Source organism: Heliangelus exortis, chromosome 1 (genome assembly GCF_036169615.1).
Source record: "Heliangelus exortis chromosome 1, bHelExo1.hap1, whole genome shotgun sequence".
NCBI classification, from domain to species: domain Eukaryota; kingdom Metazoa; phylum Chordata; class Aves; order Apodiformes; family Trochilidae; genus Heliangelus; species Heliangelus exortis.
The window spans coordinates 64,135,271-64,163,134 of record NC_092422.1 but is presented as its reverse complement, the minus strand read 5'-3'; the positions used below and the strand labels follow the sequence as shown (position 1 = coordinate 64,163,134).

The following is a 27,864-nucleotide window of genomic DNA, read 5'->3' as shown; positions in this document are numbered from 1 at the left end:
TAAAAAGAACTTGTTTTGTTTTTTTTTTTTTTCTGTTTACTGAGATGGACCATCTTACACAATAACAAAAGAGCTGGAAAAGGGGTGGGAGAGGAAGCTGGTTCAGCGCAGAAAAATAATAATTGAATGAGCACCAAACTTGAACTCTAACTCTTCAGATGTCATGGAGAGTCTTCACAAGCCATTGTGAGTATAACATTGTAGGTCCTCAAAACTAGAACTCCTAGGAGGAAAAAGAAATCTGTTTCATGTTCAGTGAATACAGAAATACATTCAGATGTATTCAGATATCAGAAACCCATGTGCAAAATTTTAAGGTTTTGATTCTGAAAGCACTTTGAACAGGCTTCCCAGTCTCTTCAACAGTCAGTCCAGATCATTGGAAGAAATATATTTTATTGCACAAAAGTGCCATAATGCTCTTTGAAGAGAAAGGCAAGCTTTGGACTTCTATCACTTAAGAAAATGAGAAAAGGTCTTTCCCACTAGGTTTACAAAACAAACTGCAAAGCACATCATTTTCACTTTACTGAAACAAGGAATGTGGTTTGATGAAGACAGAGAGAAAGATGGAATAAGAAAAAGTTGCTGTTATCTTTGCTTCTGATACCACATTCTCAAAAAAATAAAAGGTGACCATCTTCCTTACCTCCCATTCCAGTTTGTCTGCTAAAATAGCACCAAAACAGTGGAGAGGAGAAAGAGTACTACAGGTGATTCCAGCACTGCTATCTTATTACACTTCATGCACTGCAGAGTTGGTCATTAGTTGTGGAAAAAGCCTCTCTAGCAATTAATAGTTGTTTCTACAACTTCTTTTTCAACCCCTGGTAAATTGCCTTCAAGCAATGAAAAATGAAATTTTACATCCCAGACGACTGTTTCTAGTAGCATTCTGCTCTACATCCAACAGGAACTTACACCTAGATCAAGTTTCATCAATTCCCCCTGTATGTATTTTAAACATCTTAATTCTGTGACTTGGCTGATTATTACACCCAAATATTTGCATTAATATTCTTGCTTTTATTCTCAGGTCATCTTTTACAATTTTTTCTTTCATTTTTGTCTCAAAATTTTTTCTTGACATAAAATTTATGAAGAATTTAAGTATTCTTGACATTAGAGTGCTCACCCAGACATATGTAAATCCAATATAAATAATTTATACAAAGCAGATTCATATTCAGATTTCTGCTCTGTTTCAGGAGAGCCATATCAAACAGTCTATTTTATTTGTCATGTTATTACTACACTACACAAACCTGATAAATTCTTTCCAGTTAAGCTTTTGAAGCATAGCACAGACTGCCAAAGTTTCAGGTTTTATTGTGTTTTTTTAAAGGAGAACAGTCCCAAATCATTTAGTATAAGTAAGTAAGTAAGGAAATAATAAATAAATCTGCAGTAACCATAGTGCTTTCCACTTAGCAAAAAAGTATGCATGAGAAAAAACCCTATATTAGTGTCTTAAATACTTAAAAATGAAAAATAATTAAGCATTTAAAAAAAGATTTCATTTGCACTCAAAAGCTACACTGACTTAATTGAGAAAGATTCAGCTATTTGCTTAAAATCTCCAGCTGGTTTAAAAGTATTTATACCTGGCTCACATATTTCATTCTTATTTCTTAGCTAAACTCATTGTTCCCTAGGAATGTGCAAAAGCAGACCATGCCACATAAGGCCAGACTGGAGAGGGGAAAAAAAAAAAAAAAAAAAAAAAAAAAGCCCACAAAACCTAAAAAGCAAATAAGAAAGGAACTGAATTCATAATCAAGTTTGTAGAAGATTAGTCTTGATTGGGCACTTAGCCAGGAGTTTATAAATTAGAAAGGAATTCTATCACCTCTCCCTGAAAAGGGAGTGATACAAATAAAAAAAGCATCATAATTGCTCCTATGGTGGATTGATCCCTCTTTTCTTTATACAGTAACAAAACCAGAAAACTGTGTTATGTTATTTAAACTATTTCAAATGATACAATGTTTATTTTAAAAAATTTAAGAGCTATGCTGTATGTAGACTAAGGAGGAGTTAGGACTCTAGCAGAGGAATGAAGACTCCCTGTACTTGCTATCAAGGACAGGAAATAGTTACAAAGTCAGTGTCTGTGACACAGCTGTGTTTTCCTGCTGAGGGCAACAGAAGGAGCCCACTGACCTAAGGAAACGTCTCATATTCTTAGAGCCTATGTACTTACAGGAGGCTTTGATAGCAAAGATTAAGCGAGTGCCAAAGGTAATAATCTCAGTTAACAAAGTATTAACGAATTAATCTTGGGAGTACGTAACCACATCAAAAGCAGAAATTATTCCCTGCAAGTCATTAATAGAGACCTTTCCCTTCTCATCTTTTTTTTTTTTTTTTTTTTTTTTTTTTTTTTTTTAACACATGCTGCCATCAATCGACTGAGGAAGTGTGATGCAACAGGCATGCAGCTACTAAATGTGGAAATAAGCTGCGACTAAAATTGTCCAGGGAGTAGCTGCATATTGTCAAGATTCCATTTTGCTGATTGTTAAAAGGAAAGCTGGGCTTGCTTCTCCTTGCAGTTACAAGTATTTGAAGACTTTTGGAAGGAATTTATATTTCTTGATAAATTGCACATAGAGAAAAAACTGTTCTGAAAACCACTAGAAGAAAGGCTGGATATTTGAGACCTATGATTTATGAATGATGAAAATATTATCATCTACACCTGTACAAAAATGGTGGAAAGTCCAACAGAGATTTTCTGTGGTATTATTTCTACTACTGTTTTAAGAATTTATGACTATAGCATCCTGATGCAAATAGTTGCAATTAACCATAGTTCTGACACAGCTCAATAAAAAGAAAAGTAAAAGATTATAATCAAAAGCTGGTGGTCCTTAATCTCCTTGTAACTTTTCTTGGAGAAATGTAATTCCACAGAATTCTGTCAATATTTCAACAGTTAATATATAATTCATTCTTTAAACTTATACTTTTTTGCCCCCTCAGTGTCTGGAGCTTAAGTGTTGTTGAACTACTTACCTCTCCAGGGATAAGTCCAGAGACTAATCAGAAGATTAATGATGGAAATGTTCAGGTGATGATGTTCTTAATGTAGAGCTTAACTGATCTGAGGTTGTGTAATTCTGATGTCGAAGCTCCTGCACAGCACGTTCCCTAAGTAAACATTATTTTACAGTAAGACTAAGTACTTTTCAAAATCATGATCTTACAATCATTATCATAATTTTTTTTCCTAATTAAAATTGTCAGCTGTATTTTTTTTTTTTAAAGGAGATGTAGTTTTCATTATACACTTCTCTGAAAGATTGATTAGTGGCTCTCTCTGTATTACTCCTGTACCGAGTTTTAGCTCTACATATCCACTGTCTCTATTTTCCCTGAAAGACAGAAGCTCCAGGTTAAACTTTAAAATTGGAAAAATCTCCAGGGAGAAAAAGCCTAACTTTAAGGCTATTCACAAGTCTGCAATATAAGGATGATCACTTAAATCAGCAATGATATTACTGTAAGATCAGTTTTGTTCACGGTACTCTTGTACTGTTTGAGTTGGCAGGGCCAGTGGAATTGACTCTACCTGAAGTACCCTGAAACTGATGGGTATTTAACAAATGCTGGACTCCCCAGGGGGAAAGCTGTAAAATGGTGGTCCAGTCACCCTGACTGCAAGGGGTGAGGCCTGGGTATTGGATCAATCCATAACTCCAGCATCTGGGTGAATGGGGAGAAGTATGTGGGATTGGATAACATACTGGAAAATTTTGGAGGTTCAGACTCATCTGGTATCTTGCTCTCAGGCTGCCAGTTGTGTCCATACGGAAAATCTAATCAGAGTTGGATTGGGAAACTACTGGGAAGGTTGGCTACAACAGCCCCTGAGTTTCAGTGTGTAACCCCAGTAAAACATGGACAATGGTTCATTATAAATGAATGGGTGCTTTGGGAGGATAGCATTGGCCCAGGCTCAAAAGAAGAACTTCAGCCTGCCTAAAACCTTGCAAATTAAGGTATAACAAGGACTGCTTGTGATACGGAACTGAAGCTCACCCAGTGTGACTTAAGACATTACCACAAACCTACCTAATGGAGTGGACCACTGAAGCAAATCACCAAAACCTGCAGAAGAGTGATCAGACCAAGCACAAACTCAAGGAACTGAATCAGCTGGCAATAAAAAGGCTCACTCTAGAAGCAAGAGTCCAGTGAGGTAGTAGGAGTCCTCCACCGAGCTACCAACATCCCACAGCCTCGTGCTTGGGGAGGTACCATACACACTGTAAAGGATATGGAACCAGACTTGTCTGTATTGACTGCTAGTTTTGCTAATTCTATTACTTTTAAGGGCTTTGCAATACTCATGCTGTACTTTAAGGGTCAAGATGGTGCTGGCAATGGTGGAAAATCTGAGTGCACCTGCTTGCACCTGTCACAGGTAACATTGTGCTGTAGAATACCAAGGTGAATGTAGCAAAGCTGTGAACAATGGGTAAAGTAACCATCGGCAAATTTTTAATTTGGGAGGAGACTGGGGCTGGGAAAGGAAAGTACAAAGGCAGCAAAAAGAAGCATCAAGAAACAGAAAGGGATAAAAAGATATGCAAGTCATGCTTGGGGCTGTCCCAGGGTACCTGAGAGTCAGTCCCTGTGCTAGGTCACCACAGACAAAGAGGACAATAAATCAAACGTGTTGTTCCACATTAGTCCAAACTGCTTATGCACTCAGGAGGATGGGAAGGATAGGAAGTTGCTTTTCCTGACTAGTAAAGAAAAATCCAGAGATGGATTGAGCCTAAGCCTCATGGTACCCTGTGCTGTTAGTCACCCAAGGCCTGACAGCATTGGCACTTCTACCTCCTAATTTCAGGCATTAGTTCATTCTGCACCAAGACAGTAAATCAATACAACTACCTAAGTCAGTGTTAGAACAAGGGTATCATCTCTCCACTTGTTTAAACAGACAACACCAATAAAAAAACCAGTCAGTACTGGAATCTGCTCCTTCCAGTACTACTATGATATGGATTTTAATGGTAATATTTTTTCTCTCAGGCTAATTTTCTGGTTTTCACTGCCAGTAGCAGAAAAATAGATTTGCTATAAGAAGCCAACTTGGAGCTTTAATCCTTTTCCCTGCAAGCAAGATCGATACCTGCTCTTGTAAAGCATGACTTTCTGAGGAAAAACAGAAAAGAAATAAAATTCTTGTAACCTCCGTGGGACATTTTGTGGGATGTGTTTTGATTTTATGAAAAATCTCCCAAAAAAGAGTAAAGGTCTAGCCTTTAAAAGACAGCTAAATCTAATGTCAGCCTTGGATTTTTATATAAGAACATTCCAGTCTTGCTATCTAAGATTTTTGAATATAGTTTTTGCACCTGACTTACAGACTACATAATGGAACCTAAATTTGTTCTTCCCAAAACAATTCAGATGTTTGTAATTCTCTTGAAGTAGAGGAGAAATTCTCTTCAAGAATGAAAACTGCTAATCTTTGCCTCAGCATAGACTCACTCTACTATTTGTTTTGCTAATAAACTGTAAACTAAATGTTGATATTATTTCAACTATAAGCAACCACACCAGCAACAAATTAACCTTAGCTAGGAGAAGAGACTAAATATGGGAGCTGATTTAACTTTCTGCCAATGAACACTTCACAAAGAAATATTTGCATTCCCTACCAGGGAGCACATGTATACTGTGATGTGGAAGCACTTACACACAAGGATTCAAGAAATAACATCCAGAAGAAGATAGAGTTTCTTTTTAAAAAAAGGTACTCCTGTATTAGCATACACTCTGGCTTACTCTGTGCAGCTGAAGAAGTACAAACAACACCACCCCTTAAACTGACTTGCACATCTAACCCAAAAGTTCAGCAGTTTTTGCCATGACTTTGGGGTAAAGGAGAATCCAACTTGAAATTGAAATATACATCAAGATATTTGAAAAATCCATCTTTAAAAGACCTAACATCAGCTATAGAGATGACCCCTCTAAACCCTCCATCTGATTCTCAAACCTGTGCTATAATCACATCACTCCGCTTCTTGCAGCCATCTCTTTTGCATACCCAAAATAATGCTTAATGTGGTAATATTTTATCCTCAGTACATCCATGAAATAGAAAAAAACTTTTTTTTCACAGATATGAACTATTTAAGATACCAAGACTATGTAGATAAATCAAGCATGAAGCAGGCTAGGGACTGTTGTCTGGTACTGTGGCAAAATCATATGAAACAGCTTGCACATACTGTTAAACTCTCCTTCCACAAAACAAACCCAATTATTTTGGCCACAATGCCATTTGGGAGCCACCTCTAGCACTTTCTGTGCCCCAGGCAGCAGCACCTGGGAGAAGACAGGTTGCTATGGGCTAAAGTCATTACAGCATGTGTATGAAAAATTAAACTGTGTGGACCTCTTAAGTCAACGCTCTGACCTGCTTTAGCTGACTAGTCCAGATGTAACCAAAAGGTAACTAACTATTTGTATCTCAGAATTAGTAGTCCATAAATCACTTGCCTAGCCAACTAGTTACCAAAACTCCCACTATAAAGACAAGCACCACTATAAATAAGTGAAGACAGATGAGCATCTTCATGAAAGTGATCCATCCAGCCCTAAAACAGGCAGTTCTAGAGGGCAGTTTATCTCACTGTCTCATTTCATTGGCTATAAAGAGAATCTGGACAATGAAATTAGATGGAATGTCTAACAGCTACACAGACTGAATTGAGTAGCATGAATAGCTTCCAAACACACAGGAGACATACAGCACATCAAAACTAAATTTTGCTGTTTATCCTACTGATTAGTCTAAGTTTTCTTACTATGTTGCATTTCATTCCAATTAGATGCAGGAAGCTCAGCACAAACACACACACTTGCCTTTCAAAGCGTTCAGTCCCCAGCTGCCTTTTGGTGAAATCCAGATCCAGCTCTACCTCAGCTACTCTGTTTCTGAGCTGAGTTATTTCTGAGCTCTGCAGAGCACTGTAAAGTCCATACAATTTAATTAGATAGCAACAATAATCCTTCAAGTATGTTATCAAATACAATTATCCAAAATTAAAAGGGCAGCTATACCATGCACTTGAGATTAGGAACATTCACTGGAGTAAAAGGTAGCACCACACAGAAAGATCTGCTAAGGTATATCTGAGGAATCAGAAGCAGGTCTTTGGAATCTCCTGCTGCTAAAGTAACTAAGGTACATGGGCCACTGGAAAAAGGAACTAGATATAAACCCATCCATATGTATATATACTTGGGAAGAATAAAACAACCTGCAGTATTTTCCTGGTCATTTACTCACAGTTTATTTTCTGCTAAAGAAAGCTGTTCCATGAGAAACTGAATTTCAGAGTCTTTTTCTTCCTTTGCTATCTGTGACTGAAATTCTTTCTCACGACTGGCTGCAAGCAAAGATTCCAGGTTTTCCACAGATGCTCTTTCATTTCCCAGTTGTTTTCTCAGCAGCTCTATTTCGCAATGAGATGACTCGCACTTGTTCTGCAGCTAAACAAAGATTTTAAAGTTTTATCTATTATTTCTTAAATAATAGATATTCTTTTTATCTATTTTTCTAAAAAAAAGAAAAAAAAAAAAAAAAAAAAGGAAGTCTGGGATCAATGACCAAAATCCACTTTCAATCCAAGATGGAAGAATGATGTTCTATTTGCCCTCAGTCAAATCCTGTGTCATATTTATGAATTCACCCACTGCATATATCTGCACTTGACAGAAATGACAAAATGCTATGAAATGTATGGATCAATGGATATAGACTCTAGGCAGAATCATTAAAGAAGAGGAGGGAGGTTCTACATTTTGCTGAGACAAGAAACTACTAATTAGCCATTTGCATGCAGGAAATTACACCTGGTATAACAAACCAATACTTACATTTCTGTCAAAGTGAAATTACACTGAATTACTCAAAAGAGCATTAAGAATAAATTTTGAGGGAAAATCAATGAAATACAAAATGAGATTAAGCAAGATATATAGCTAAAATAGAATACCCATAAAATCTAGTATGTTCCATTGAAAAGGGAACAGTGGATTTAACTGAGATATAACTACAGGAAAAAAAAAAATCACACAAACAACAAAACCCCAGATATTGTGAGTTAGGAAAATCTGTGTTGAGTGAACCACAGAAGACTGCCTGTTTTAATCTTAGTGCAGGTAAGGTAGGTGCTATTTTTCCTTTATCTTTTAACATATGCATTTTGTTATGTTTGAGTCCATTTAGGGTACTGCAAACACATTTATGTGTAGTTTACTCTAACCTAGCTTACATTAAGCACAATATAATGCTCAACCAAAGGTCATGGTAAATCTGTGAATCAACTGTAGAGTCCTGAAATGAGTGACTCAACCCAGTAACTTTGACACAGAGGATATGGAAATACAGATTTTTTTGTTTCATTCAAGACAAATAAGTGCTTGCAAGAGTGTAAGCTAATTCAGCCTGCTTATGTTTCACAGGACAAGGGGTAGGGGTGGAAGGATGAACAACTTGCTCATCTGGTCAAGACATAAGAAGTTCTATGCTTGGAAGCTACAGCGACAGGACCAGACATTTTATTAGCATGATTTGCTTAAAGCAGAAACCTAAGATGTGTATTCTGCTTCTGTTGTGAAATGCCACTCTAAAGGAACATCAGATAGTCAAAACTCTACTGCAAAGAAAACTTATAACTGCTCCAAAAATCTACAAAAATATCTCCATGTAATCGTAGCGAATTTTAAGAAGCAGCAGCCACACATTCTGGAATAAACTTTATGTATACAGGACTTACTTAAGGAAATAAGTTTAAACTAGAAGAGTAGAGTACTTGCTTCTGATGGAAAAATCAGCTGATGTTTCAAACTCTATTGCTAGAATTCTACTGCAGAACTAATAATGTTCAAAATTCTGCCATGGACCTTTTTTCATTTTCAGATGAGATTCTCTTATTCTGGCAATGAAATGTATTCTTACATTTAGATAATCAGTGAATTCTGAGATACTGTCAGTCATATTTATACTGGCATCACCCATAAACCCAGGCATGACTAAGACATGACAGAAGACACACTGAAGAGAAATGCACAAGCCAGCAGCAGCAGTTCTGACTAAAAGCATTTAGAATTTTGTAAATTTAAAATTAACATAATGTAGGTTTTTCCTTTTTGAAAAATACCTGCACTTTGCCCAGGGTCACTTTTTTTCTGGTCACTTTTAACTAATTAATTTTCAGTGAGTGGCAGAATGAGTCTGGAAGGTTAGAAGAGCAAAGCAAAAGACAAAGCACTGTGGCTTCCTTAAAAGATTAATTAGAGATCTAAAGAGATAATTGTAGGGGGAGCACATCACATTCATTACAGCTCCATCTTGCCTAAAAAAAAGCACAAGTAACACAAGGCACTGCAAAGCACATGAAGATTTCTGAATAAAAACTTCTGTGTTTTGAATATGTCCCTTAAACATAAACACTGTGAGCCAGAATATGACATCAGGAATTCAGTTTTCATTAAGAGGCCTTTTTACTTTGATACTTAATAACAGCCACGTGGGAACGAATTCAAAGGATAAAATCTTTACCCATTTAAGGCTCTCTGGACAAACTAGGATCATGTACCAGTTTTACTATATTTTAAAAAGAATCTGCCACACAATCTTCCTGTGCTGTTTTCCTAGTGTTATATTTTCGTCCACTTTTTGAACAGCAGTTCAGTTAATTTTGAGTATGTAGCTTGCATGAGTAGCCCTCAATAGCCAGAGATACTCAGAAAGCAGACATAATCTACAACAAAAACTGTAGCAATCCCAAACCAGAAGACAGTTTATGATCATAACATACTTCTAAAGCCATGCTGTGCATGACCCTTTAAGTTCTTCAGGTTTTCAAGTGGGAAGAGTCTCTTTGGGACATGGAAAACAGTGGAAAGAAGGCTGAAAAGCTGAAAGCAAGAAACCAGGGAAAGGAACGTAATAGATGACAAAGCACTAGCTATGTTTCAGATATACTGTGGAGTTGTATAGGACACTATGCCTTCAGTCGTTACAAATATGACAATATTTTTTATTTTCTTCTTGAAATATGTTGTTATTTTTCAAATACCTTTTCCAGGTGTGATGAGTGGAATTCCAGTCACATTATTAAATAAATTCAAACTCCATACAGTTAACTGTAGTATCTTTAAAATATGAGAGGTGGCATTAAGCACAATTTTTAACAGTTGCAGGCTTAAAATACTACCAGACCACTTCAAGGGTGCACTATAAAAGAATGATTTCAACTTACTTGCTCTATCTCTGTTTCAAGGAACTCCATTTTCTCTTTCAAACCAAGGTTCTCAGACTCTGCGCTGATCAGTGCAAGTCTAACAGAGCTACAATCTGCTTCTGCTTGATGGCATTTTGCTTTCCAGCTTTCTCCTTGTTCATGGGCTTTGTAGTAATCCTCCAGAAGCTCACAGTTCTCTCTCTCCTAACATATAGAGCTTGCTTAACAATTTACAGTAACCTTCACAAGATAAGTTATGAGGAAGGAGGAGATCTATAGATCTACAGGTATGACATGGTATTGGTTCTTCTCTTTCCATTGAAAACTTTGCATCTAGTCAAAACTTTGAAAAGCTTCTGAAGAACCAGCATTTTGTCCAAGATAGCCACATTTTATTGTTTAAAAGATAACTGTTAAAAAATATTAGAATAATATTACAAATACAAGGTATAAAAATATATTGCAGAAATATTTTTGTTACTAATCCCATACCATAATAGACAGAAGAGTTCCAAGTGTCTGAATTATTCACTGTCTGAATTTTTAATTTTAGTAAACACATGTGTATATATGCATATATACAGATAACAAAACATAATAAAATATACGTTATTACTCGTGTTCTGCAAGAACAGTGAAGAAAATGCATTCAAACTATTAAAAACATATTAGTAGAACGCAAATAAGTTAGGAAGCAAATAAGTTAGGAAGCAAATAAGCTAGGAAGCAAATTCTTCCATGGAAAAATGGCTAAAATTGCATTTTTAGTTAAAACAAGAGCCTTTATTTACACCTTTAATCTATATACTCACTTTAGACTTCAGTACATCCTGCAGCCTGACAATATCTGTGTTTGAATCCAGGGCTTTCAACTTTATCTCACCAAGCACATTTTGATAATTAGCTATTTTTTTACACAGTACCTATGAAGAAAGATTTGTTTCATAAGGTTAAAGTATACTATTTGAACTCTTAAAAATAGCATCAGTGTGTAGCTAATGTCTATGGCTTTATTAACTTGTTCTTTAAAGGCTACATAAAATCTAAAACATGACTATTTCTATTAAAAATTGCATGTGTAAAAAAAATTTTGTTTGATTTACAGATAATGCTAAATCTTCTTAAAAAGAAAAGTGTCAGTAGAAGAATGTAACAGCTCAGAAGCAAAATACAGTCAGTATAGCAGCTAGATGGTCATAACAAAACATGTTGCCTATTTAAGGAGTAGGGCTCAGAGTCAGTTCCCTCATTTTTGCATGTTATAGTCTCTTAAAAACCTACATTTGAAAAAGAAGATGGCAGCTAAAAAAATATAATTCATTAATTGCATGATTATCTCCTAATCAGCAGAAAATAAGCCTCGTGTATTAGGAGAACACACACAAAATTTCTGATAACTATTGCTTGAAAAAAAGAAGAGAATGCAGAAAGGCTGCCTTGAACTGTTCTGTTCAGAAACCTTTTCTTCCAAAATCACTGTAACGTTCAGCTACAAGAACCCAGGGAAGGTGTGGTGGGGGAAGGGGTATTAGGGGTGTGGAGAAGGCTGTGGAGAAACCCCTATTCCTGTTCTGAAAAGGCTGTTTCTGAGAAAGGTCTCTGGAAACCTGTGAACTCTTCCAGTAAGCCCAAGCAAAGAAATGACAACGCTACTTTAAATACTTTGAGTATCACCTAAGTTAATGGAAGAACCTAGAGTAACCAGTACATACTATAGAGGCAAGCCCCTTAAAAAGTAGGTGATCCCGTGAGGCACAGGCATTTTGTTTCTAATTTCTTTTACAAGCATCCAGGCATTGCAAAGAAAACCACAAAGCTTTCAAGAGTAGCAAGAAGCAACAGGAGACTGTGTTTTGTAGCAGCTGACCACAGCAGTAACAACTTGGATTTTGAGAGAAGGTTCAGAATAGTGATTCCCTGAAAAAAATCTCTTCTTTTCTAGTGATACTCACTACCTGCCTGTGGTGGTTAAAGCTACCAGGACCTTGGCTTTTCGAGTATACTCAAAGTGGGCACTGAAGAGAAAAGATCAGTGTGTTTGAGAGAAGAGTTATTTAGCATGGGAATTGTCTCAACTAATGTTTGCAGTGCAGAATTAGGCACCTGATCTAACCTAGGTAGCTACTCTTCCTCTACAATGAAGGCAGAGAGACAGGCAAAATTCATCTCTTTAAAAACTTGGATGGGATGAACCAACCTCTGGAGGACTTCATGTAAAAAGCAGCCTTAATGCCTGAAAATTTTTTATTGCTAAAAGCAGGTGAAGTTAATCTGCTCCTTCAGAATAGGGTAACACTTGTAGAGGAAGAGAAGGCCAGGTGAACAGAAAGTTTTTCAAAGACACAGCTATTGTAAGCAGCAGAATGAAAAAGCAACTATTAGAAAACTTAGATGAAGGCAAGAAGTTGAACAAAGAGAAGAAAAAACCAGACCATTACAAAGTTCTGTACTACTAATTAAGCTTAATTTCTAGCTGCTTGGAAAATACATTGATACATGGACATGGTGTGTGCATGAGACACTTCAGTTTTAACTACTTTAACTACTTTCATTAGTAACTGCACACTAATAAAACAGATAATCTAATGTTGCACTACAACTAACACCTTTTTGTATTTTCAGCATCTTTTATCCAAAAGCCACTTTAAAAGAATGTAAAAAAATATAATGCTATTAATAATTTTTGAACCTTATTAAAATGTGTACTGTGTTAAATCAAGTCATATTGATAAGCTTCTAAGTGTTCTGGGGCAGCCACAACACAGTATAAGAAATACTTGCTTCCTCCTTTATAGTACTTTTCCATATAAGTACTATTGATACTATAATTGCCACAGTGCTTTAACATGAAGTTCAGAAAAAACCCCAACAAACTAATCAGCTCTTAATCAAGACAAACATCCAAATCACTACATAAGAATAGCTGGTCTTCTTTATACAAGTGAGATGAGATAAGCAGTAAGAGAAAAATCTGAGTTTGAAAAATGAGCTTAAAAAATAGTTTGCAGATTCACTTCAGATGAGGGCCCACCGTTCTATGCACTACTTAAAAAACACATAATTTTCCTTTTTAGTCAAGGGTTCTCTGTACAAATATACCTGATTTTCATGCTTAATATTAGAAAGATGGTCTTGTAACCTGTTGTTCTCCTGAGCTAATGATTCTCTGTTCTTGTTAGCCTGTTCAAGTTCTCTGTTGGTTTCTTGTAGCTCTCGATGCAAACTGGCGATATCTTTCTCATATATACAGAGGGCTTCAGCAGATTTTCTATGCAACAAATAAAATACTTCAGGTATGATAACACAGCACAACCTCATACAATTATAGCTTTCCCAATGGTTTAAGTTTGCATGTCATGAAACAAAGCTATAACATCTTAATATTTAATATAGTTTTAAAAAAATAAACTAGCACATCCCAGTACTCAATTTTTTGAGCTTATGTTACAAATTAATCAAAATTTAATAATGATTTTGACATTTTATCCTTACTTTCTGGAATGCTCCAACTCAGAATTCAGAATCTTGAAATCAGATATTATTTTCTCCTTGAAAAGAAATACAAATTTTAAATAAACCTCTCCCCATTTCTCAGTAAAAATGGAAAAAATCATCCAACAAGATTATCTATATTTTCCTTCTATCAGCTAGCTGATTAATTTAACTATTTGATGGAAAATGGATTGTGTTTTTCCAAGTTTCATCATGAACTGTTTAAAGCTGAAAATTCCAATAATCTGATTTGGAAAATAAAGGAGCAAAACTTTGTAGTTCTAAAGGCAGCATTTGGCTCACTCTCCCAAAACTAAATTATGTCTTCTATCTAATAGCTAAGTTATCACAGCTTTTCTACCATGAATAAAACACCAGAGCCTAGTAATTTGTAACTGGTAATACAAAAATTCCATCACTGTATTTACATAAAGAAGGTAGCACAAAGTCTATCACTTTACATCCTTGTCTTTGGATAGGAATACTGAAAGCAGCATAGATAGGCTAAGGAAGTGTCTTCCACAGAAGACACAAAAGAGGTGAAAGCCTGCCCATCTCTTCTTTAACATGGACACCATTTTACAACTTACAGCTTTTAAAATGCAAAGTCAGTGCTTACGGCAAGATGATTCTCTGTCCTGAAATATATTTTGTTTAAGATTTTGTTAAAAATCAGTGCAAATTCTTAACAGTCACAACAGTTTAAAAATACCTTCTTTAGTTAATCCTAAATGAGTATTAGATGACTTAGGCTGGTGTACAACATAATGTTTAAGAACTAAGCAGCTTTATTATACAGTTTGAAATCATACTGTCCAATAAACTAATGCAATTGCTTTATGAAACATAGTACCTTAAGGTGAAAAGAATAGAATTCAGATGCTTCTTCAATGAAAACAAAGGCAATACTACTTGGTGCCCTGCATCTCTAACATCAGGAGGAATTTAGGCTAAATTTTATGATAAACAAGATTTTTGGGGGCTAATTTACTTCTCACTCCAAGAAAGTACTTAAAGTCTCTTATCTAGTTAAGTATAAACCATAAGAAACTCCAAACACAAGATGCTCAACACTGCTCAAACCTATTGCTGTTGAAGTTAGCATGAGTTTTATTGTTGCCTCAAAACCAGAGCAGAAACAGGCCAGCTCTGAGCACTGTTGGAGATACCAATATAAAACAGGTGTGATGACCCAACAGATCCTTTCCCTGTTTATTTCTTGTGACTATGGGACTATTTACATGTCAGGACATACCTTAGTTGCCAGACTTTCCTCAAAAGTAGCAATATTTTCCCTTCCTTCTTCCACACAGCTTTGCAAAGTTGCCTTCTCTTTATCAAGTTGTGCAATTGTTTCTTTCAAAGCACAAATCTCCTCTTGTTGTACAAGACTTTGTCTTGAAAAGTTATCTGGACACAAGCAGGAAGGTCCCATTTTTATTAATTCAAGCCATAGGAAATAAAGATTCTTTTGCTACACTTCTGAAGCATAAAAGAACATGGCAGAAGCTCCCCTTCAAGAAAACACTGAAGTGTGCATCTTCTCAAAATATGTAAATAACATGACTAGTATTTATAGAAATGCATTCTTCCTTAGATCAAGGCCTTAAATTACTTGCTCAGAACAAACTTATTTTTGAACAGGACACATTTAAATCAATGTTCTCTGATAAAGTAACAATAAAAGCTCAAACAGAACTGCAAGACACAGAAGTAACATGTATATTACAGTGCATAATGACTGATGAGGTAAGACATTGATACCCTGATATGAACCAGGTTTTTGGAAATAATTGTTTCATTTAAATTATCTTCATGTAAAAGTGAGTAAGAGTAGTACATTCATAAGCTTCAACACCACTTTAAAACTGCAAATAATGAAAAAGCAGTTTACTTACTACAAAAACATATTCTACAAGATCTCTCCCTACCTTCATTCACCTAATGAGGTGTTACACACTACATTTACCTTCAAATAGTCAGAGAATCCATTCTACTATGATTTACACACATTGCATTCATAGAGCAGAAACCCCTCTGAACCAACCTTACATCTCATAAAACCCACGCAGGCTGCAAATTACTCTTTAAATGTCAGTGTAATTTGGCTTATTGAATGATTCTTATTAAGTAATTCCAGGAGATTAAACATCCAAGTAAAATGATCTGTAGCTCAGCCTTTCAGGGACATCATAGCATAAATTTACATTCTATTTTTACCACAGAACTTCTCCATAATTCAAAACACAAGATGAAAAGCACTCAAATTTTCACCCCATATTTTTAGATACATGCTTTTGGAACCTGCTAAGATAGTATTGTTCAAACCTGGCTATAAAGAAATTTCTGATGGACCAGCTAACCCTTTGCACATTAAGGGCAAGAAAATCACCAGTAGCAGTGAGCACGGCTTCAACCAGGGGAAGTCATCTTGACCAACTTTTATGATTAAATGACTGGCCTGGTGGATGAGAGGAGAGTAAAGGATGCTGTATGCCTTGAGTTCAGTAAGGCCTTTGACACTTTCTCCACTAAGGTACTCACAGATGCCCTGCTGACATATAAACTGGATGTGCACACAGTGAGCTGAACTGGAAACTGTCTGTATGGGCAGGCCAGTGTCAAAGTCTAGTTTGACACTGGTTACCAGTGGTGTGCCCCAGGGGTTAATGCTGCCTTCAGTCCTGGTTGATATTTTCATTGATGATCTGGATGATGGGGCAGGTTAAACTTTAGGAATTTTGCTGATGAGGAAAAACTGGGAGGAGTGGCTGAGACACCAGAGTGTTGTGCTGCCATCCAGAAGGACCGTGACAGACTGGAGAAAGGGACTGACAGGAAAATCATGAAGTTCAACAAAGAGAAATGAAAAGTCCTGCACCTGGAGATGAACGATCCCAGGTACCAGCACATGCCAGGGTCAATCTAGATGGAAAGCATCTTAACAGAAAAAATGGGGATACTGGTGGATGCCACACTGAATACGACCCACCAATGTACCCTTGCTGCAAAGAAAGGTAATAGTATCCTGGACTGCATGTGGGAAGGTATTGTAAGCTGGTTGAGGGAGGCAGTCATGCCTCTCTACTCAGCTCTGGTGAGACACATCTGGAGCACCGAGAGGCCAGAGGGACATAATGGAGAGAGTCTAGTGAACGACCATGAAGATGACTGAGGAACTGGAGCATCTCTCCCCTGTTAGAAAAATACTGAGAAAGCTGGGACTGTTTAGCCTGGAGAAGAGGCTCAGGGGGTCTTGGTACATGTGTATAAATACCTGAAGGGAGAGTGCAAAGATGAAACTGGGTTCTTTTCAGTGGTGCCCAGTGGTAGGACCAGAGGCAATAGGCACAAACTAAAAGAAAGGATGCTCTCTCTGAACATAAGGAAACACTTATTTTTCTTTTACTGTGAGGGATACTCAACCCTGGCACAGGTTGCCCAGGGAATTTATGGAGTTTCTTCCCTTGGAGATACTCAAAATCGTCTAGATATGGTCCTGGGTAACGGGTTCTAGGTGGCCCTGCTTGAGATCAGGGGCTGGAGAAGATGACTTTCAGAGATGCCTTCCAACCTCAACCATTCTGTGACTGTAAGCATTTTACAGAGAACCAGTGGAGGCACAAAGATAACTGAAAATGCTAACTGATAATTTTGGATTTCCAAACTGTGACCTAAATTTTCATGACAGAAAATATTATATGTTCAAAAAGAATAAGCATGGATTGCTGCTGCAGCTGTGACTGCTCGACATTTCTGAAAATTAATAACAAAAATCAGGCACTCTGAAAATAGGCCATTTGTATAGTTATTGAGAAATCCAAGAAGCTGGGTTATGCACCACCTCAGAATTCTAGCAATAGTAGACAGCAATAGTAGAAAATACTGCATTACAATATTTAAAATTTTAAATAGTGTGCTTTTTCTTTCTGCAATTACCTGCTCCATTCCCTGTATTTTCAGCTAAGGAGACGATCTGACAGACAAGCTTCCTTCACTAGACAACACTGACTTACTCCCTACAAAACCATGCAAAAGTTGCAGCAAAGCTCCCCCCCAAAAAAGCAAAAGATTGTGTAATTAAAAATAATACCCTAAGTATATGAAATAAACTGCACTAGGGTTTATTTGTTAAATAGTACAGGCATATCCAATGGTTCCAAGTTCTACCCACAATCTCTGAACTAGACATCCAATGGTCAGGATCATTTCCAGATTCTTTAATCATTTCATACTAGCTCTCCCCATCAGATGTCTCTGATCCTTCTTCACTCCCTCCCCACACCTTTTTAGTTTTCAGCCTCTGATTTCTTCCATTACCCCAGCATTCCCTGATGGCACATTTACACACTGCTTCTCCATTCACTGATTCTCAGTCTAGCTGTTTCCTACTTGCAGTCTCTGACAAGCAGTCCTCCCTGTTGCAAATTCTGGTCCAGTCAATATTCCTAATCTTCACTTTTACTCTGAGTCTTTGTTACCTTTACTTCTTGTATTTATTTCACTAGGATTATGATACCTCATCCCAAGTGTCATCTAGGTATTGCTTATTAATTGATCCTGCAGTTAAAACCTCTCAACTTTCTTCTTTCACTACATTCTCTCCCCCCACCTACACTCTAGTTCCTCTCCTTCAGTATCTTCCACTGTTCTTCCTGTGGTGACGGGATAAAAGGACAATACAGACAGTTGGCATTAATTACAAGAGTCTTTGCCTGGACTTGCCACATAGTAATGAGAAATCCTAATGAATCTAAATTAGAACATGCTTCAGTCAGATGGCATGAGACCTCTGATGCCAAATTCTGAAAAGTCTCTATTCAGCTTTAATGAATTGACTTACTGTCTTTCTGAGGCTTACATAACACACAATTTGGACACATTTTCCTGGGAATGATCAAAAGCAGGCAGACACGCCTATCAAGCCCTAAGTCCATACTTTTCCTATATCCCCAAGGATATAGGGCTTTTAAAACAAAATATGAGGATTTTAACCTGGAGAAAACATCTCTTTCTCTAGCCTTCTCAAGAGTGGCTTAAGCACCTTAGCCAAAGCACTAAAAAAAAAATTTCATTTTTAATTAAGTGCTCATTAATTTGAGTGAAATGTTCATCTCAAATGAAATATTTAAATCCAAATTACCGGAGTTCAAAAGTAATAGAAAACAAGACATTTAATAGCATCAGGCATCTCTAACATTAGATACCAACAGCTATAGGTTAGCTATATTTTCTCTTCACAAATTCAGCACTGCATTTGAGAACAGGTTATATCAACTGCATCTATAGAAAATACTAGAAGACTTCTTAAAATACAGTTGCAATTTTGAAAGCGTGAACATATTTCTTAGTACTACAGGAAGAATAATTCCTTTATCCACCTTCTTTACTTCCATAATATATAAAAGGTGCAACATACAATATAAAATACATACTACAAAGGATATTTTCCTGATTTCATCATCTGATGATGCTGAGAGGTGCTACAACTACTTTAGTGGATCATAAATATAACTGATAGGTTGAGGCACTGCACATTGCTACCAATGCATATTTTTCAGCTTACAGCATGTAATATCACTGAGACTTACTCTATAGTGCTTTATTATATAATTTTTAAATGTAAAATCTTTCCATTAATTAAAGAAACGCTTTGCACTTGAAATGTTAAAACTGACAAAAGTGTATTTCATTTGCATTCAGCATTTTTTCTTTCAACGCACGGGAAAAAAAGAAAGAAATGGTAAGAGAACAATTAGCCTGTTTAATTTTATTACAAAAACTGTTACTCACCAATTTTTTCATTCAAAAGTAGAGTTGTCCCTTGGATTTCATATTCTTTCTCAGAAAGGCTTTGCTGAGTCTCTAAAAGACTCTGTTTTGTCTTTTCATTCAATAAACTGGAAAAGCAAAAGCATTAAACAGGAGAATTCTGAAGTTGAACATTTTTTTTTTCCTTTCTGAAATGTCACTAAAATTGCAAAAATTAAGAAAAAACAAGATTCTTTGGACATCTATAATGTCTTTGGGTATTAAAGTTTGAATAATCCTGTAAAGAATCCCAGAAAAACAAGAAGCATTCTTTATAACAGATGAAAGTAAAAACTATTCAGAAATTATTAGAATAAACATTACTTAGAATAAGCATTACTTGGTCAAATGCTTGACCTATTTAAAGTTAGACCCAAGTCGAAAGTTCAAATGAAGTAGTAATATTAATGATTCTCAAACTGTTGAAGAAACTGAAAAGAACTATCAGTCTGGTTTGGAGGGAAAGAATAAGATACTTTAGAAGCAACTAATCTTCAACAGCTGAATTTTTACAGTATTCATAAATCTGACAACCTATTATTAAGCACCAGTAACTCAGGACTGGATTTGCAAAGGAGTTTTGCAAATTGCTCCTATTTTAGAAATCACAGTATCCTTAGAAAGGCATTGTGAGCCTGCATAATACTGCAGACTAACAACCAGCATTCCCCCCAGTTGAAATGCAACAAAAAAAACTGCAACACCCATGCGTCAGCTACAGCAGTCACTTGTAAGTGCTCATAGGTTTAGGAAAGTGTTTGCCTAACTGAATTATATTTAAGGAAACACAAGAAAAAAAAGCTGCAGTATCTTCTCTTGCAGTCTGTTCACCCTGTAGCCTAGCTCAGTCTGTGATCCAGTCCTTTTTATGTCTCTGCACAAACTTCCTATGTGCTTGATCTTTCCCTATAGTCAGTAAATTATCCTTTTCTACCTTGCATTCACTGATCTATGATTTCTTTACTAAAGGCTTCGATTGAGTCTAATTCCACTCCATGGTAGTGAACCTGTTAAGACTTCCATTTGAGCATCAGGCCATAAACCCTCTGAAAGCCTGAAGTTTTATCTTCTCATGAAAAAAGTTCATGACTAAGCAAAGGAAGTTGGAAACTAACTTCATGTGACAATCACTAATTTATAGGTGAGAGCTTGCCTCTATAAAAACAATAGAAATTATTTTTTTTAATTCATAAGCAATTAACAAAAAAATAACAGTCCCTGAATCTTCTAACAGAAAGCTCCTAACTCTAAGTCAGAGTGAATTTTACTTTTTCACCTAAGATGGTGTTCAACAAGCCAAGAACATTCACATAAACAATGAGGAAAACAATTTCATTCCAAAAAGGATGGCTTGTTAAGAACAAATACCATAAATTCCTTTCTCTTGTAGCTATAAAAGAGTTATGAAAACTAACAAACATAGGATGATGTTGCTTGTCAAACAAATGCAACTATGTAAGTTTACTTACCTAAGTGAAACATATTCAGCTTTCTGCTGGCTCAGCTCAGTTTCAGAGTCCAGTGCTCGTCTCACCAACCTTTTTCTCTCAGTTTCCAGAGAATCAATGGTGCCTTTCATTAGTGCCACTTTGGACATCTGTTCTAACCTTTCGCTATCTAACTATAAATATAATCAAACATTAAAAGCTGAAAAAAGCTGATTTATGCATGGACTTTCTCCTATTAATTAAAATTCTACTCTGCCTTTAGCACATAAGGAGAAATGTTCAAGTATCTCATTTACTCAGGGCCTGACTCCAAGTCTACTGAAAGTAGTTGTCAAAGAGGTAAAATGTGATTTTCACCTCCTTGGAAGGACACTCAATTTCCTGCCTAGGAATATTCTAATTTATTAAAGTAAATTTTTGCTTATACAAAAGGACAAAAATGTTTGGCACTGATCAAGATGAAAAGTTTTCAGTGCAAAGCAACATAACAGAAGACATTATCATGAGAGCATGATGGGAAAAATTGCAGTTCAGGACACAACACTACCAATGGTGAACTCAGACTACTGTATAGCTATGCCAATAACTGGATAGAAAAAATCACTGTTAAACATTTGCATAGAGCGTTATATGACTAAGTTATCATCATGAAGCCTTTACCACCATGGACCTAAACCAAAGGCTGAATCCAGAAACTCTTCCACAGACTCCAGCAGAGCTAGTTTGAAATCTCAGGTTTAAAGGAAGTTGTGTTTTATTATTACAATGCATACACTTCACATTTAAAGAACTACCCTTTTGTAGATTATTTGAAGCAGCTCTTCTAAGGTAAGAAATTATCACCTCATCCCTCTTCCTCATTTACTGTTTTTTTCAGTACTAATCTCTGTGTCATTACAATCAAAGGTCAGACCACTGAAAAGGAAGTCAGTAAGCTTCTGGTATGCAGTAGTTTTTTTAATATTAGTGCCATAAATTCCACATTGATGTATTGCCCTCAAATGGCACCCAACAAACAGAAGAATTAACATGATGTACCCAAAACACAACTATTCCCAGTATTCACTACGCATCATGTGTCAAGGGCATGATTAAAGATAATTTACTACTTGATGTACTTAGGGTAATTTAAGCCTACAGTGTATTCTTCATCACAGATACAATGTTTAATATAATAATCCTTGGAACTATACTTCTAAAGCTGGTAGGATTTAAAAGGCTGAAGGGTAAAAAAATGAACCAGAATTTATAACCACAAGAAGATATATTATAGAAATCAACATCAATCTGTTTAAAAATCAAGTTCTAACAAGACTGTGAAATTAAGATTTATATTCATTTTATTAATATTCTGTTTTTCTATTGTAGCACCAGATGTTAGCAAAGAATTGCACACACAAGTAGCTTAAACCATATTGCATATGACTTGCCAGAACAGTACAATTACATTTGATTTTGGAGCATCAGGTCTTAATGATATACAATATCATTAGGATATATCATTATGATATTAAAAAATTATATACATTCACAAGATTCCAATTCACACTGGAATAGACTCCAGGAGGTCTCTAGTCCGAACTCCTGCTCAAAGCAGGGCCAACTCTGAGGTCAGGTTGCTCAGGACTTAGAAAATCTCAAAGACTGAGGACTGCTCAGCTGCCCTCATTGGAAAGAAATATTTTCTTGTTTCCAGCCTGAACCCTTCTCATTTCAGCTATTGCACATTGTTGCTCATCCTTCCACCATACACTGCTGTGAAAGCCTGTTTCTGATTTTTTGGTTAATATTGGCAGGTAGGATTTAGGTCCCCTTTAAGCCACCTCTGCTCCAGATGGAACAAGCCCAGTTCTCCCTGTCACCTCTCACAAGGAAGGTGTCCCAGACCCAAGTATGGTGAGAGCCCTCCATTAAATCCACGCTACTTTGGCAATGTATTCCTGGTACTGTGGTGGCAAAACTGGATGTGGTGTATTCCAGATGTGATCTAATGAGTGCTCAGTAAAAGTAGAAAATAACTTTCCTTGAGCTACTGGCTGTGTCCTGCCCACACAGCTTAGTATGTTCTTGGCATTCTATGCCACCATGGCATACTGCTGGCTCATGTACAGCTTGCTGTACATCAGGGCCTGATTTTTCAGCAGGGCAGCTCCCAAACCCAGTAGTTCCCAACACATATTGGTGCCAGTTGCTCTTCTTCCCAAATTCAGAACTTGGCATTCAGAACTTGTTGGACTCTGTAAGATTCCTCTTGTCCATTCTTCCTCCCTGTCTTGGTCTCTATAAATGACAGCCCTGGTCTAGAATATATCAACAGTTTTCCCTAATTTAGTGTCTTCTACAAACTTTCTGAGTACACATCCTTTTGCCTCATTAAGGTCATTGATGAAGATGTTAAACAGGACATGCACCAGAAAAAAACCCTGTGGTGCTCCATGTTAACAGTCTCCAAGCCAACTTAACAGCTACCCAATAAGACTTCACTGACCAATCAAATTTTCCCTCATCTAGCTGCCCACCCAGTTCAGATCACAACATCCTAACCTGGATACTACACCACTGTGGGTAACAGTGTCAAAAACCTTGCTACAGTCTTGGTAAATTACATCCACTACTCCAAGCCTGTTGCTTCCTGATAGGAAGCAGTCAGTTCAGTCCTGCAGGATTAACCATGAACATCACCTGTATGACATTTACAATTCCACAAATAATAATTTGCCCTTACATTTTGAATAGTAGTTTCTAGTTCTTCAATTCTCTGTTCCAAATGAGCCTTTTCTTTAAACGCAGTCTCTTGAGAAATCTGTATCAAATAACAGCAAAGAACAAGCCTGAATTCATAACAGACATAATGTAATCAACTCTTGGGATTACAATAGAAAACTTTAGTAACTTTAATTATAGTACTAAGTAGTTTTCATGTTAAAATAACTTTGGGGGGCATAATCAAACCTTTAACTGCTCCCTGAGGCTATCACGTTCTGTGGTCATCCTTTGGAAATCTGACAGTGCTGTATCCCTTTCTATCTCCACGTGTCTTAACATAGCTTGAGCTGTCACAGTACTTCTACGAGTCCTGGGGCATTTTATGACTTCCTGATGAAGCCGGGAAATCTCCTTCTGAGCCTGTTTTTAAAAGAAGCAGCAGCATAACAAAAAGATTGAGCAAATAGTGTAATGTATTCCTTGGCATATAGCTAGTAACGCAGTGCATCCCAGGAACTGGGACAGTGTCAAAGCTGAAGTAATGATTTGTGCATATATTCTTTGATTCAGGAAAGCATTCTTAACCCAGAACAGCAATCAAAAAATTCTATTTAAATGACAGTTTCAAATCACAGAATTTCCATGACTTCTTTTTTTTTTTTTTCTATTTTTTTAAACAAATACTTTGCACTTTTTTTTTTTTTTTTTTTTTTTTTTTTTTTTTTTTTTTTTTCCCCACACAAGACCAGGATTTTTTTTCTGGACATAACCTTAAGTTATTTTAATACAAATATAAATAAAATTACCCATTCATAAAGACTGAGAATTCTGTCTCGCTCAGCTGTTAAAACTTTGACGTTACCCTGATTTTCTGCCACACGGCGCTCTAATTTTTTCAGCGATGACTTAAGTTCTTCACGTTCTCTCAGCATTTTCAAAACTACTGGATCAGAACTCACTCCCTTGAAGAACAGGGTGATATAAGGTTAAAGCAGAGAATGAAACTATTTGTTTTCTTAATATAACCGTTTTGGAAATTTCTACAAAAGATTTAATAAGCTTTCAACCTAGTAACCTCTAGACAGATTGTACATATAGATTTCTCAGTATGAGAAACCAGATACACATCCCATTTATTAAGATACACTAAATTACATTGCTTTTAGTAGCAAGTGTCTGTCAGAAATTATACTGATGACCACATTACTAACCACTTAACATGCAAGCAGTTGTTAGTAACTATTTAAAGCAATATACACACAAGCAAATGCAAAGTGCAGTTAAGTTCACATTATTGGCACGTTCCTATCTTATGCATGCTTCTGTTTATAATAAATTAATTTTTCTTCCTGGTAATTATGGCTTTGGTAGCTTAGAAAAAGATAAACTAACATTTTTTAAATGCATTCCCTCTCTTTCAGTGTTTTCCCATGCTCACCTGGATGGATGAAAATTTCTTTGACATGCTGCCACAGGTAGAGGTTCACTTAGGACTTGAAAATGTCTTTCTAAATACCTTCAGGAAATTCCCAGACTCACTTTTATAGTAGCCTCTGTATCTTAAAAAAGGTATCAAGCCTTGATAGTGACTTCTTTTGTTTTATTTGAGCATCTCTTTATAAAATAACCTGCATGTGCAAAAATGAGATAATTCGTTCACTAAATCAGACTGTTGTAATGAATGATACTTTAATGTAAAACGTATAAACATAATCTTCAAAAGGAAGATGATGCAGACAATTAATTCAAATATCCATTTTAAAATTTAAATTAACTTTTGATGGTCTATTCTCTCTGAAAAAGGCATTAATGACTTTCTATAGTTATATGTGTTACTGAGCCTTTCCAGTAAGGGAAGGGAACAGGTCAGAGTTATTTGCAAGCTTTCAGACTTCAATACCTTTCTGAGCACACAAATGTACAGATAGAATACATATTATTTGCTCTCACAGTACTACTTCTACTCAGCTTGTGAAAGAGAACTTTTCAAAAGGCATTATAATATTTGTAGTCCCTAAAATAGTTATTATTTATGCTTGCCAATAAAGTGGTAAGACTTGACTATCACTGCTGATAAATTTCACCATCATCCTCTTAACTGTGATAATGCAACATCCTTGCAATTTGGCACTAAGACCACGCAAGTGGTTCATGCAGCACTCAAGACACTTGCAGGACGACCGAAATAATCCAGAGTTTTAGTAAACCTTTTGGATTTATTAAATCCCCCAAACGTTTTGATGCTTTCTGGTTTTGGTTTGTGTGTGTGTGTGTGTTTCAAGTATTCCGGTGATTAATGTTAGACGCTCCTTCCCTCCTTGTTCTCCACAGCGCACACAGCACCAGTACCTGAAGCTCCAGTACGTGAAGAGTCAATACCTGAAGAAGCGTCCTCTCGCCCTGCGCCCCGCACCTCCGCATTCCTCGCCCCGGGCCGCCCGGAGCAGCTGAGGCGAGTCTCGCCGGTCTCTACCTCGGGGCGACACCGCCCTCCCTCCTCATGGCGGCTGCCGGCGACAGGTGAGGCACCGGTGGCTGCCGCTGCCCTCCCCGCGGGCGCTCCCGCCGCCCCCGCCCAATGGGGACCTCTCCCCGGCCGCCAACGCCCCAACGGCCGCCGCGTCCCCCGGGCAACCGGCAACGGCCGGCAGGCTGCCGCGTGCCCTCCCCGCCGCCCCTCTCGGCCGCCCAGGCGGTGCTGGGGGAGGCGGGAGGCGGCTGCTAGGGCTGTGCCCCCCCACGGCTCTGAAGGATCGCCCTGAGGGTCCTGAGCTCCTCATGTGGAGGAGAAGGCTGTGGATGTTGTTTCCTTGGGTTTTGGTGAAGGCTTTGACGCTGTTTCTCACAGCGTTCTGATGAAACTGGCTCCTCGGGGCCTAGAGCTGTGTGCTCTCTCTTCATTGGGTGAAACGCTGGCTGGGTGGCAGCCAGATTGTGGTGTTCCCCTGGGCTCGGTGTTGGGGCCAATCTTCTTTAATATCTTTATCGATCTGGACGACTGAGTGCACCCTCAGTGGGTTTGCAGAGGACACTAAGTTGGGCAGGTGTGTTGATCTGCCTGAGGGTAGGAAGGCTCCACAGAGAGACCTGGACAGGCTGGGTCAATGAGTTGAGGTCAACTGTGTGATTTAACAAGCGGCCAGCAGCGTGCCCAGGTGGCCAAGAAGGCCAACAGCATCCTGGCCATCATGACAAATAGTGGGACCAGCAGGACTAGGGAAGTGATTGTGCCTCTGTACTCAACATGGGTGAAGCCACACCTTGAGTACTGTGCTCAGTTCTGAGCCCCTTACACAAGAAGGACACTGAGTTGCTGGAGCGAGTCCAGAGAAGGGCAACCAAGCTGGTGAAGGATCTGGAGAATAAGCCCTATGAGGAGAGGCTGAGGAGGCTTAATCTCTACAGCAACCCGAATAGAGGTTGTAGGGTGGTGGGTGTTGGTTTCTTCTTCCAAGTAACATGCAATAGGCTGAGAGGAAAAAGCCTCAAGTTGCACCAGAGGAGGTTTAGATTGGATATTAGAAGAAATTTCTTCACTGGAAGTGTTTTCAACCACTGAAATGGGCTGCCCAGGGAAGTGGTTGAATCACCATTCCTGGAGGTGTTCAAAAGATGTTGTTAGATGTGGTTCTTAGGGACAGCAGGTCAAGGGACATGATTCTCCCCCTCTACTCTGCTCTCTTGAGACACCACCTGGAGTACTGAGTCCAGTTCTGGAGCCCCTTTTACAGGAAGGACATGGATGTGCTGGAGCATGTCCAGAGAAGGGCCACAAGGAGGATCAGAGGGCTGGAGCACCTCTGCAATGGAGACAGACTGAGGGAATTGGGGTTATTCAGTCTGGAGAAGAGAAGGCTCAGAGGAGACCTTATTGTAGCCTTCCAGTATCTGAAAGGGGCCTACAAGAAAGCTGGGGAGGGACCTTTTGGGATGTCAGGTAGTGATAGGACTATGACAGGTAGTGATAGGGGGAATGAGTACATTTAGATTGGAAGGTAGGAAGTTCTTCACCATGAGGGTGGTGAGACACTGGCACAGGTTGCCCAGAGAGGTGGAGGAAGCCCCATACATGGAAATTTTTAAGGCCAGGCTGGACAGGGCTCTGAGCAACCTGATTTAGTGGGAGG

The 27,864-nt window shown here is 37.6% G+C and overlaps 1 protein-coding gene across 2 annotated transcripts; it reads right to left on the bottom strand.

Moving 5' to 3' along the window:
• On the bottom strand, window positions 1-26,173 carry TSGA10 (testis specific 10). Of its 2 annotated transcripts, none has more exons than XM_071746104.1 (16): window positions 26,087-26,173; window positions 25,176-25,365; window positions 24,544-24,699; window positions 23,984-24,157; window positions 23,757-23,834; window positions 21,053-21,204; window positions 19,566-19,672; window positions 15,028-15,182; window positions 13,773-13,828; window positions 13,380-13,548; window positions 11,093-11,203; window positions 10,299-10,484; window positions 7,319-7,521; window positions 6,886-6,996; window positions 3,015-3,153; window positions 1-220 (listed from the first exon to the last, which is right to left on the bottom strand). In XM_071746104.1, exons 2-15 carry the CDS (start codon window positions 25,200-25,202, stop codon window positions 3,054-3,056), a joined length of 1,785 nt encoding a protein of 594 aa, XP_071602205.1. In that variant the 5' UTR covers window positions 25,203-25,365; window positions 26,087-26,173; the 3' UTR covers window positions 1-220; window positions 3,015-3,053. The 2 variants fall into 2 exon arrangements, with proteins under 2 accessions (XP_071602205.1, XP_071602210.1); XM_071746109.1 differs by having other exon boundaries at window positions 1-223; window positions 3,019-3,153.
• Window positions 26,174-27,864: the final 1,691 nt, after the last annotated feature.

Excerpts from the sequence above, each read along its gene's own strand:
- TSGA10 (XM_071746104.1), bottom strand. The coding sequence starts at position 25,202 with ATGTCAAAGAAATTTTCATCCATCCAG. Across the intron at positions 21,205-23,756 it reads TAGAAACTACTATTCAAAAT|TTAGATAGCGAAAGGTTAGA; the intron begins GTAAGGGCAAAT and ends TTATATTTATAG. Across the intron at positions 7,522-10,298 it reads TTGAAACAGAGATAGAGCAA|CTGCAGAACAAGTGCGAGTC; the intron begins GTAAGTTGAAAT and ends ATCTTTGTTTAG.